General features: G+C 45.2%; 1 protein-coding gene across 1 annotated transcript in view; it reads left to right on the top strand.

The window, feature by feature from the left end:
• The first annotated feature begins 3723 nt into the window (after positions 1-3723).
• SLCO3A1 (solute carrier organic anion transporter family member 3A1) overlaps positions 3724-12767 on the top strand; it is a 151951-nt gene continuing 142907 nt past the window's right edge. Inside the window, exon 1 of the mRNA XM_075159878.1 lies at positions 3724-3900. Coding sequence (XP_075015979.1) covers positions 3724-3900 — 177 coding nt within the window. The remainder of the gene's footprint in view (positions 3901-12767) is intronic.

Raw genomic sequence — 12767 nt, 5'->3', positions numbered from 1 at the left:
ATACGATTCTAATGGCAATTGTAGAGATGTCTAATGATACAGATCAGCTGCCTGCTTGGCACATTTCACAGAAGAGGTTTCCACCAGCTCTGCGTAAGGAAAATCATCCTCTACTGCTCCTCCTCCTGTTACCAACACTGCTGATGGTTCAGCTTAGATTTTCTTTTTAAGTTTGCACTTTTGCCCCTTGAGGTGTAAGATATCAGTCAAGCGCTTCACTGAGGTCCTCACCCTTCATAGCTCTCCCTCAGTTCTTCTCCTGTGCTAACCATAAACCCCATATACCATGGGCACTGATTCTAGACATGGATGAAAAAAGTTATGCCTGTCTGGTATCAAAACACCTGACTACACAGCTAATTTTCAATAAGATTAACAACGAACAGGAGGAAAAAAATGAACTAAAGCGAAAATTGTTTTAGGATAGTGACAGATCAAGAAAACTGCAGCTGTTAAGGTTACCCGAAGGTGAATGTTGACACAAGCCTGCAGGTACTCAACAAGGTGATGTCTAGCAGAGGAGATGCAATAAGACTGTCTCAGGGGAGCTGACTTGTTAAAGATTGTAGTGTCCAAGCTTATCTATGGCAGCACATTGCCTCCCAGGTATGAATGTTCAAGTGTTTATAAAAATCTGACAAGGTATCTGCAAGAAATTTAATACAAATTATTGTGGGGGAAAAAGTTGCTAATGCTTGCTTTGGTTGGGGAAATAGCTGAGAATTGCGTTGGTAAAACTACTGAGCCCTGAAGAAAAGGGAGTATTCTAGCTATAAAGTCCCTTTTCATTCTAGGCTAATGATAATCCAAGAACCTTAGTATTCCACACATTAGCAGTTAAAGCTGGGTCAATTCAGACCAAAAAAACTGTTTGGGTATAACAATAATTAACTATTAAATCCAAACAGGTCATTTGTCCATCCCTGAAGCACTCTACTGAGATCTCTCAGGAATGTGGTATGTGGAAAGGTGGCAGAAAGCAAACTCAGGTCTACCGACATACTTGAGCGGAGACGCAAGACCCTCATTCTTTCTTTCAGCAGAGCAATCCAGGAGGAATTTTTCTAAAGGAAGTAAGTGCAAGTATACAACATAAAGAAGAGGAAAAAAAATCCAGTCATTCCATCTTTTCTGGACAGAAATTTAACTGCTAATTGTATTCTGCTGCAATAAACTAACCAACCAGATGTTTCAGATAATTAGTATTAGAGTCAAATTTTTCTAGCAGCTGTTTTCCTTGTGACAGACAAGCAGTATATCTGCTTCTTCAGCCTGGACAAACTCTTCCAACAGGATGTCTAAGACGTGATCAAGACACATGATGGCACTTGCATATTTACACATATATTCAAGAGCCTCAAAGCATCGACTTGGATATTGGTAACTGTGGTAGCATGTGCAGAAGTTTATTTGGGCTTCCAGATACACACTTGGTGAGTTATATGAGTTTTCAGAGCTTGCGGCCTTTAGCACCTAACCTAGAGCAGGCAAAAGCTGACTGGAAAGACCAGTATGCCCCCAAAATGTTTTTTTTTGCAGGGAATTTGAAGGCTTCCCCTGCCATAATTCCACATGCTCAAGTGTTTTAAGAGACACCCATCTATTTTCACTTATTGAAAAGTCTGTTAGATTGTCCATCCTGTTTATAACGCACCACAGCATCCATCTGGAGCAAAGCATCTGTCTAGCCACGCTAATTGAATTAGTCTGCGAATCTACCCATCTAGAGACAGAGACCTTTCTAGCTTTCTAATTTCAGAATTTTTATAGCAGAGGTCCCTAAATAAACACGTTAGGAAGGAGATGAGCACTTCTGTAGTCTAAAGAGATTTCAGAAAATGAGCTTTTTTTTTTGTTTTCTTTTGGTGGAAGAACCAGTTTTCCCTGGATGGAAAACAAACACCTTATGAACTGGCAGAACCCTGTACGAATGAGCCAGTTTTTCATGACCTCATGCAAAAACCTTGGCATTTGAGACCTCAGGTAGCTTCTAACGTGCATCTCGTGAGGTGCACAATGTCTGAAAGACTCATATGTAGCTCATTAAAATTAAGACCACTCAGCTACGAGCACCAGACTGTTCTCCCCACTAATTGTTAATGCTGCCTCAGGCCATCAATGTTGGAGACCGTGTCCCGGGGGTAGACAGGACTATTGACACCTGTTGATACGGCCCAGATCTGCTGGAAAAGCTGTGGAGAGCCAAAGTTCAGCACGGGAGGGAGCTGCTGGCAGCTGATGAGCAAAGGGCAACAGCTGAGCATGCCAGGTCTCTCGCATTTCTTTCCGGCAACGGTCTGCAGTTCTGCTGGGGCAATGTGCACCAGCTGGGCTGGGTAAAGACTCATCAACCTGGGTGGAGACTCTGCTCAAGGTTAATTTTCAGCATCATATTTATTAAAGGTACTTATATAGAAAAAGGCCAAAATAAAAAGCCCCCAAACAATGATGATATTTTGGGAGAAGAAACTCAAAAAGGGTGCTGGGAGACAAAAGGGCTCATTTAAAATGTCAATTCTCCTGACTTCCTGGTGTGACTGGCAATGACTGGCTTATGCCTTGAAAAATTAGAATGTTCTTAAGTTCCATTTTCAAAGGCATCTTCCTAGGTATTCAGGAGTTTCGAAGCCTCAATCACCTTTTGAAAATGAAATTTAGGATCCAAATCATGCAGTTATTTTTTAAAAATTGAACCTCTGTTTCCACATAAGACTGTTCCTCTCAAAGGCCACAAGACATCCCAGTACCAAATGGATCAAGTACCTAAACTGCCGCTTAACTGAAGTTTAATAACATACGGAAGTAAGGCAGCAGCCCCTAGTGCGGACCCAGAAATGAACTGGAAAAGTGCGCTTGAAGAGCAAAGCAGATCAGGTTTTGCTATTACACCAACAAGGAATGTGATCTGTAATAGTAGAAGTGATGATTAGCGGTTTTTAAAAGAAGATATCTCTTGAAATTAGAACTCAAGGTGGGGGTGACAACAAAAGGCACCATCAGAAAGACACGTGGCGGGGACACGAAGCACGGGCCCGAGAGCAAAAGCTCGCCCACGTGGCAGCGGCGCTGCAACGCACGACACCTCCTGCCGTTTATTTTTTTGAACATGCAATTTCTCTACGGCCTCCCTTCGCCCTTTAGAAAGGACCGTTTGCAGCGGTATGAAATTAGGGCGCCCAAGCTGGGGGACGCCAGGAAGGCGCTGCGGGCCAGGCCTATTTGGGGGCAGCTTGCCCTCGCCCTGCGTGACAAACTTCCAGCCCCGCGCAGCAGCCGCCTCCGCTTGCGGGCGGCGTCCCCCGGCCCCGCACCTGGAGCAGCCGGCCCCGGGGGGCAGCGGGCGGGGGGCGGTGCTGGGGCGGCCGCCCCCTCCCGCGGCGATAAGAGCCGGCCGCGCCGCCCCGCGCGTATCCCGGGACGGGGCCGCCCCGCCCGCCGCGGAGCCTCCGCCGGCGCCAGCCCCGCGCTTTCCCCCGCCCCTCGCCGGCGGGGGCGCGGATCCGGCCTGCGCGGGGCCGGCGGAGAGAGGGAGCGCGGCAGGGCGAGGGGAGGAGAGACGAGAGGAGGAGGAGGCGGCGGCGGCGAGCTGGCCATGGCAGCAGCCCGCGGGCGGAGAGGCAGCCGCCGCGGGCTGCCGCTGTGATTGGCACCCCGAGGAGGAGCAGGAGGAAGGCGCGGAGCAGCCGCGGGGCCCGCCATCCCGCGGCGGCGGTGCCCGGGAGGATGCCGGGGAAGCGGGGCTCGGCGGGCGGCGGCGGCGGCGGTGGCGAGCTCCCGGGAGCCGGCGCGCCGCGGCAGCGGAGGCGGCGGAGGAAGGTCTCCTGCTTCTCCAGCATCCAGCTCTTCCTGGTGTCCGAGTGCGCCCTGATGCTGGCCCAGGGCACGGTGGGAGCCTACCTGGTGAGTGGGGGCCGGCCCGCGGAGCCCCCCGCGCTACCTGCCGAGCCGCCGCGGCGGGGCTGAGCCGGCGGCCGCTGCCGGGCCGGGGGTCCCCGCGGAGCGGGGGACGCGGCGGCAGAAGTGGAGGGGAAGTTTCCTCGCAGCCGGGGCAGCTCGGCGGGCAGCCCCCCCCGCCCCGCCCCGGGTGGGTTTTACAACAGCGTTTCACGGCTTAAATGACTCAGCAGCGCCGAGGGGCTCCCCTCCTGCCGTCCCTCTCCGTGTGCGGCGGTAACTTCGGCAGCCGGACCCCCGAAACCCCGGTGCACGGCTGTGCATGCGGGCTGGCTTGTCGCTGCTGCTAGTTTCCCAGCTGGCCAGTAACTCGGGTCAAATGCCAGCCTTTCCAGTTTGTACTGAATAAATACCAGGAAAATCTAGTGGGGTATTTAGTTCATGCCGCCTGCGTAACTAATTTTCCTTGTCCTCTTCAAGTGATGCAGCGGTGTTAAGCACAGCAGCTCCGTAAAGTCTTGGCGTTAGGTAGAGGACAGTCAAAATAAGACTTTGCACTGAATTTGCGTAGTGAGATCTGGTGTCAGAGGCAGAACTGTAGTGGAAGAGTTGGAAAGATGTCCATACGGCTGTGCTTGTGCCTTTGAGTATACACCGAGAGAGGCAGCCTGTGAAAATGAAGTGTTCTTCTTCCAGCAGATGTAAGTGTATAGTTGATTTAAATTTCTCAAAATAGCTTGCTGGATTTGAGAATTATAGTTTCCATGGAAAAGAAATGTATGCATAATCTCTGAGGCTTTTTGAGGCCACGCACGTAATATATTATACAGTAAGTGTAAGATCTCTGCATTCTGTACTTATATTCAGTATTTAGCACTGCTCCTCTCTCACATGCTCAAACTACTTATGCAAATTTGTACTGAACGTGATCTATAATTTTTCAAGGTATGTGACTAAACTAACCGTGGTTAATATTCCCTGTTAATATGAAATGGAAATTAGCAGTCATCTCCATATAATAAAACGCATATGTTTATTTGGGAATGTACCTGCAATTCCAAAGGAAACTATATCACATCTGTTGAGATAAATTCAGTAATTCTATACCTGATGTGAGTATAGGTGGATATCACTTAATTTGTAGGAGCCAGACAGGGATATGCCTCTTCTATGTGAGTAACACCGTAGTAAGTATATATGTTGTTTCGATGAGCTACTTGCAAAATGAGCCGTCAGCATGAATGAGTGTCATGTCCTTTGTCAAAGTAATGGCCAAGGAAGAGCCCACTGAGGTGATGTCACCCAGTGGGCACCAGTATGCTGGAAATGTATAGATTTGCTAGAGGACTGTATGTTGGCACACTTCGCTACAGTGTCTGAGCATAGGATCGGCAGTCACAGTCCCTAGTATGGCATTTTCCTCAAACTCCTTTGCAGTGCTCTCTCCTCATCAATTTAGCATTTCTTTTCCTGTTCTCCCCAACTCTTGTGGCGTGCTTTGTACTGGAGTAGCGCGCGTGCTCCCTCTCGCACACCCCAGCCCCACCGGCTGGAAAACACCGCTGCCATGGCGGTTCCTGGAGTCCTACCTCCTTCCTTCAAGGAGTTAACTCAAGTGAGGTGCTGCTGTCCCTACCCTCTGCCATTCTCCAGGACTGTATCCTGACCAGTATGACATCAGGGCCACGGCCAGCCGGATCCACAAACAGTAATGGACAACTGGTCAGTGGGGGGAAAAAAAAAAAAAGAAAACTAAACTCAAAACAATCCCCAGCATGCATAAGCAGTGGCCCAGCTGCACTGGGCAAATGTTCCTCCGTTCCCTGTATAATTTATCTTCTGTCATTGCAAATACCACGCAGCTCTTCACACAATGAACAGATGCAAATGTGGAATTATCTTTGGAGGGTAAATCTGTGCTTAAAGCGAATCTGGATGAGTGCTGTGCTTACAGGTGTCATGGGGGAGTGAGAGGAGGAGCGGGAAAGATGCTTGATGGAAAGTGTGGAGGACCTAATCATTTTTGCAGACCAAGTGTCCCGTGGGGCCAAGTGCTGTTTTCAGGTCCTGTCTTGGGGGTGAAATCAGTGGAGGCACTGCAGAGTTGCCCAGGTGTAACTGCAAGTGGATATTCATTTACTCAGGCTCCTGGGATGAGCGGGGGCTGTTGGGCTCGGTGGTGGTGTGCCGGGCTGCTCCCCGAGGGACAAATTAGCAGGCGAGACAAAGCGGAGAGCAAACAGAAAGACGGACAAATAGGGAGATGCTGCGGAGGACAGACACAGTGTGTAGTTCTGGGCAGTTGAATAAACTACTAATTTTAGCCTGTCAGCAGGGAGCGAGTACTGCATTCATACTTCTGCTTTGCTTGGCCACACGTGTGACTTTCCCTAGTTATTTGTAACTCAGGAAGAGAAACCTTTTTTCGCCTTATACGGCGACAAGTTGGTTTCCTCGGTTTTTGCCTGCCTTGCCCTGCACAGGGAGGCCATGAGGGCAAAAACTCAGCTTGTTAAGAAAAGAAGGTGGGGGCTTGGTTGACTTCTTAGGAGTGATTGAAGAGCTCAGTTTGGATTGGGCTTGGCTTTCATGTCAGTACATTCAGAAGTGGATATTGTTATTTCTTTTTAGAGATGTAAAAACTTCTTTTTTTCCATGTTCTCTGCACAAGAAACCAGCAGTGCCCACTTGAATATATGTACAAAGTAGACATTCATTCATTATGTGGTTTTGAAGCAAAGATCATTCACTTTTATTTGTTCATAAAACATTGTGCTTGCCAACAGGGCTTTATAAATAATAAATGCTGATAAAAATCTATAAAGTCCAATTCTTTTCCCACAGAATTCAGCAGTGAAAATACCACAGGATGCCAATAGTGAATGTCTATGGTTAATTAGTATAGTGTCTCTGAGGTTCTTCATGTGAAGTTTTAGGGAGTATTTGATCAATGTCATGTTCCAAAATATTTGTCAATTATTGTGCTTGCTGTTTGCAAAATGCATATGTTCCAAAATGACTTGGTGCCATATCCTGCATAGTTTATGCAAATGTGAGCCTGTGCTGCTGCCTTAATTTCTGGGGCTGCTGAATACACCCTATTATTTGCATATTCTTGTAAGGTTTTGTGTATGCATTTATTTGGCTTCATCTAATTATTCCTGCGTGCTTTTGGAAACTTGAATTTCCCAGCAACTGCAGTGGCAGCGGGGAAAATGCTGCTTGTAGTCTGCAGGCATTCCTGCAGCAGAAGTTACTTGGGGTTTTCGCAGCAACTTTTAAAAGCCCAGATGATTTCCACCCCCGGTTGTTCTCCTGCAGTGTAGGTCCCTGGATTAAAGAGCCCGAACGTTGCTGGTGCAGATGGCACCAGGATGGAAAGGCTGGAACCTCTGTTTTCCAGCCGGAGCCTTGTGCCTTTCAGGCGAATGCAGCAGTGTGATCAGTCATGCTGGCCGTGCAGCGATGAGGATTTCGATAAGGCTGATTCACATACCTTGGCAACACTTCCCTCCCTGTTCCCCCCACCCCTGAATTCCTATGTGCATTATATTTTGGAATATTTTAACTGGTAATAACATTCCAAGTGCTCCTGATGGTTAATCGCCGAGGCATTTCATCACCCTGCCAGTCAAATCCTTTGCCTCGCCAGTGGTGAAATCATTGCTTTAGCAGAAGGCAAAGAGCTCTCGGTTTGACAGCCACAGTTTGTGGAGCAGGAGCGCAATTTAATTTTCTCTCCGTAGCCTTTAGCCTCGGCTCGCTCCGGTTCAAACTGACCTAGTTGCAAGCACCCAACATCTGCCAAAGTCACGGGCTTTTTTAGATAAAGGGCATGCATATGGGAAGCGCGTTGAGAAACAGTTATTTGGTGTGCTCCGGATAGCTGTTTTTACAGAGGTTTATTGAGATGTCTCTGTTTGCTGCAGCTTTGAATGCAGCTATTCATGTGTTTTATCAAGTGATAGAGGATGACTGGCCTGAGCATGGATGGAAAGGAAAATAATTGGTCCCTCCCAAGGAGGGTGCATTGATGTTTGCGTGGGAATGAATGCCAAATTGTTTCTCGTTTTGCTGAATGAAAACTTTTGAGCCACGCTTAACTTCCCGGCTAGAGCTTTGCCCATGCAGCCGTGTTTGACTGCAGCTTGCAAAAGCCCTCTTAGCATATCTGCAGTAAAAATTGTACCGTGTGAGTCCAGGTGGGATTGTGTGTGTCTGTGTATGTGGTCACTGAGACAGGCTCCTCCTGTTCAGTTTTACTGCTACTGGAGTTTGGGGTATTAATGAAAATTTTAAAATTCCATATTCAGGGGAAAAAAAAAACTATCAAAGATAAATACAGAAGTTAATCATCAAAGGGTTCCTGCTGGAACAAACAGAGATGGGGTCCTGTGATACGCACACCAGGGAACTGAGAGATTAAGAGCAGAATCTGGCTCTTGGATTTTAAAGTGGCTTTGGTGCGCAGCCCCTTCCCCTCCCGTGTTAAGTGTGACAAGTACAGTAATGTTTTCCTGTTACAGAAAGCAGTTGTCTCCTGTTGTAGAGACCCAGTCAAACCTTCCTTGAAGTCAGTGGAGGGGTCCGCACGGAGGATGTCATTAAAGACAGTTTTAATGTAGGAATACTGCAGTGCTTCAAAGCTTTCTGTCGTGCTTGGTGCTGTACAACAGACTTTGCTCCTGACTATTTGCAGTCTGAGTAGACTGGGTGGGAGAAATGCTGCAGGTGTGGAAATCAAGGCAGAGATTTAAGAGCTTGATTCTGTCGCTGAAGCTATTGATAAAGCTTTTGCTTGATTAACAGCAGCAGAGCCCAAATGGCTTAGGCATGGGCAGGCGAAGAGTCTGGCAGAGGAAGGAATTCCAGTTTCAGGTGCTTCAGTCCAGTGACTGAACTGCAAAAGCAGTTTTTCCCATTGAATTTATTATTGTTTTTATTAAAGTATTTATTTTCCTAGAATAAGAATCGGCTTTAAAATATTGCTGCCTTTTTTTTTTCTTTCTTTCCATCCTCAGCGGTGCTGAGTAATAAATTAGCTGTAATGCTCATAATTTATTTGTCACTGGGGTATTTAAGGGGAAAAAAAAATGGAGTGAAAATAAATGTTTTAGTGGGGATGAAGATTGCCAAGCATTGGCTGGTTATTGCTTACAGTTCATTTTCCCTTAATATATCTTTGCTGGCAATGTTATTTCTGGAAAGTTGTTTCTAGTATGCCTTTCCCATTAGAGAATATTGTCTGTTTTGCAGCTGAGTTTTGCAGAAAGTTATTCTAAACTAGCTCTTTTAACTACATTCATATTTCTTCTCTAAGAAGCCTTTTGATGTTTTTCGTGTCTCTGACTGCAGGGTGGAGGGGAAACCAGATCCAGCTCTGGGTTCTAATGCCTTCAGACTCCTGTGGGGCTTGGGTCGGGAGTGTGGCATTGACTTATTAATAAAAACTTTATATAAATTAGTAGAAACAAATTCTGATCCAGATGTAGGTTGGATTTTTGAGTACCAGGAAAGCTTGCGCGTAACTGGCATTTATACTTTTGTTTAAAGTTTTCTTTTATCTACTACTAATAGATGAAATGGTGTAGATATAACGACATGTTTACCTCTTACATTATATACTGTGTGCCATTTGCAGAGTAAATCCAAACTTACAATCTGATGCCTTCTTGGTTAAATGCATTTAAAGGCAAAATGCACTTGATGTGTAAGTGTGTGGACTAATCAATTTTAGTGTTTAATTTTTTTATTATTTTTAGCAGAAAGTTTGGCAATTCTTCCTTTTCTCTGTAAGGGCCAAGTGATACTTGTAAGCCCTGAAAGAAAGAGCAGCCTGTTAGAAATGTTATGATCCATTGTAAAACCAATGTCTCATTTCTTTTGGCCAGCCTTCACTTCCAAAATGCCTTTAGCATTTGCTGTGTGCCTATGTGACAACTAGCTCTGAGTTTTAATGGCCTGCAGTCTTAATGCAGCTGAGGTTTAAAGGGATCTTGAATTAGATCAGAGGATATCTTGGTCTGAAGGTCTGTGTTGTTCTTGCTTAATAACTTTATGCAGTGTGACTCTCTAAATCGTAACGTAGCCCCTGTCCCAGAGAGGGCTCAATTCAACTGTGATCCCTCTCCTCCTCTGCAAGGGAGAGCAGGTATTCCCTGGTTCCAGGAAAGGGGTGTCTCTCAGGTTGCATGGACTTTCTTTTCCCGTACTTCCAGGATATTGTAAAGGACCAAAAGCCAGCTTCTGTTCTGCTACGGCAGTGTAAATTTATTGCTTCAAAAGAGTTATTCTGCAATTCATCAAGAAGAATTTGTCCTCTGTGTATAATAATCTAAAATGTTTCCTTACTTGTATACTCCTTAGTCTCTAGTTATTCCTTCACGGTAGCAAGATTAAACAATGGCATACTATTTAATGGGTGAGGTTGCAGCTTGGATGAATTAGTGTAGCTCTGTCTTCTGATCAACACCAGATGAAGCTGCAAAGTTATATATTTTAAGCATCATCCAAGGAAGTTTAAATAAACACATGATAATACTTTGTATAGTAACTCCATTAAGTGACGTTCGGAAGAATTCATTTTTCCTATTGCATAGAAAAATGGGCCACTGATTTTGATTTACAAGGTTTCATTATAACTCTGCAGCAAAACCAGGACTAGAACCCCAAGAGTCCCGTCTCCAGGTCACCTTGGAGCAACCACTAGACTCTCTGTCTCTTTGTAGATACATGCTGCAATGCAAATAGCATTGCCTGCTCCACTAAGTAGAGATTTCACACTGCCACGCTTCATACAGTATCAATACAATCAATAGGGATAGCAAGCTGTTTAGAGAGTTCCCGGAGTGTCTGGCACTTCTTCCCGTCGGTGCTGGGAGGACTCTACCCTGTTGTGGGAAGCATTCTGTAATGTTTAGAGAGATGGTCCCTGCATCCAAGATGTTTCAGTTTGAGTGGATGGAGAAAAGGAACCGTTCCTTTTTCCCAGATTTTAAGTGGAGATGCAGTTGTAATCACGTAGAGATGAAGACCTACAGCACAGGTATGACTGGAACTGCCCCTCCTCACTTAGCGAATCTAGGAAAGACCTCGGAACTAAAATTGGATTTCTTAAGCTCTCCAGTTAGCAACTTTTTCTTTTCCAGCCTTATTCTGAATGTGATGTGCTTCTGCATTTTGATACCTAAATATTCCTTACTGAAGCGAGGGAGGCAGGCCCCCTCCTTCTGCTGTTGCACAGTGCCCGTTGTATTGAAGACGTATTGGAGCTCGTATTGCAGCACTGCCTGAATGCACTCAATAATTTTAGATGACTGCTTGCAGCATAAAAGCAAAATCTTCATTTCAGATTTGCTTGAATATTTATCATCATTGTTATTTATTTTCTATGGTTCAAGAAGAAGAAAAGCAATGTGCTTTGATTTGATTTTTGTTTTTCCTCTCTGTTGCCTCTCCTTTCATAGTATCCTTTCTCCTCACCAAGCAGCCAGCTGATTTCCCTATATTTTTTGAACATCTTTATCTTTTTGGTGTCTGCAGCTATGGCGTGGATGATTTCTGTGTGTTTGCAGACCCAGTGACTTTTAGGAGATGTGCTGTGAGGGCAGGTGTGGGAGCACAGAAGTTGTTTTTCCATGCTACATAATGATCTGTTTTCTGGGCAAGGATTGCTGGAATTGTCTTATTTTTAATATTTAAATGTCCTTTTAAAACATTTACCATGCTGTTCACCTGTATAATTCATAATGCCATAAGTTTACTGAAAGTGGAAAAAGACTTAAAATTCAGTTTTATGGTGATCCATAAAATGACAGTGAAGTTTTTGAAGGAACCTGGATAATTCAGTTGTATTGAGGTCTTCGTGACTCACCCAGCATTATGGTTTCTGAAGCAACTATGTCAGCTTTGCTTGCAGGTTTTTTTTGGTGCTTTGATGTTTGCATCTGAATCCAACATTTTCTTTAGGTTGTTTTTCCCCCTAATAAAAAGACAACTACAAACTTTACCACAAAGAAACTAAAAGAAAGTTTGTCTGTCCGGGAAGAGTTGTGTGGTGTGGGTGTGTATACATTTTAAAAATGTATAGTATATTTTCTTTTCCTACTAAAAGTTAGATTTTTGGCTGAATTGAAATCAGCATTGGTTTTGGGTCAATATCTAAGAAACAGCCTTGAAGTGTATGTTGTATATATGTATTTTAAGGTGTTACTTAACAGTTTAATGCCTGAAGAATCTAATGAAACGATGGGGTATTGCTTTACAGTCAAGGTGCCCGGTAGCGGTGCCCTCTACATTCTTGAAACGGGTGAGTTATTGTATAAATTATGTAAGGTGAAACGTAAGTTTTTTCCTGGCGTCTGCTTGGAACCTGTATTAGATGAGCTTTGCACGCTCTCAGCTGGCAGGGAGCTCCTACATTCAAACGCAGGATGGCCAGAGGGTAGCAGTGATGGGTATGTTTGCCATATCAGGACAGAGTTCTGAGTTTTCTGTAGTTCCAGATTTATTTCATCCCTTTAATTCTCCACAGGGATAACAGGGTGTGAGAAAATACCATAACTTCATAGGATTGCAACCCGTCGTGTTAAACAATGAATGGTCTTTGTTTTCTCCGGTAGAACTTCAACAGGAAGAGCTGCAAAAAGGTTGGTTTGGGGTTCTTGTTTTTTATTTCTGAAAAGGAGGATGTGAAATAGCTGCTACCTCTTTCCACTTCTCTCCTCAGCTTTGTGCACACATAGGTTGGCACATCAGTAGCGGTGGACCACAGAGTTGCTTGGGAGCTGAAGTATGGGCCAAACCTCACACTTTGACTTGAAGGGAATCTCTGAAAGGCTGCAGGAGGACCGGCTCGTGCCTTGCTTGATGCA

This window comes from Calonectris borealis, chromosome 11 (genome assembly GCF_964195595.1).
Source record: "Calonectris borealis chromosome 11, bCalBor7.hap1.2, whole genome shotgun sequence".
Lineage (NCBI taxonomy): Eukaryota > Metazoa > Chordata > Aves > Procellariiformes > Procellariidae > Calonectris > Calonectris borealis.
This window is presented reverse-complemented; position numbering and strand designations above follow the sequence as displayed.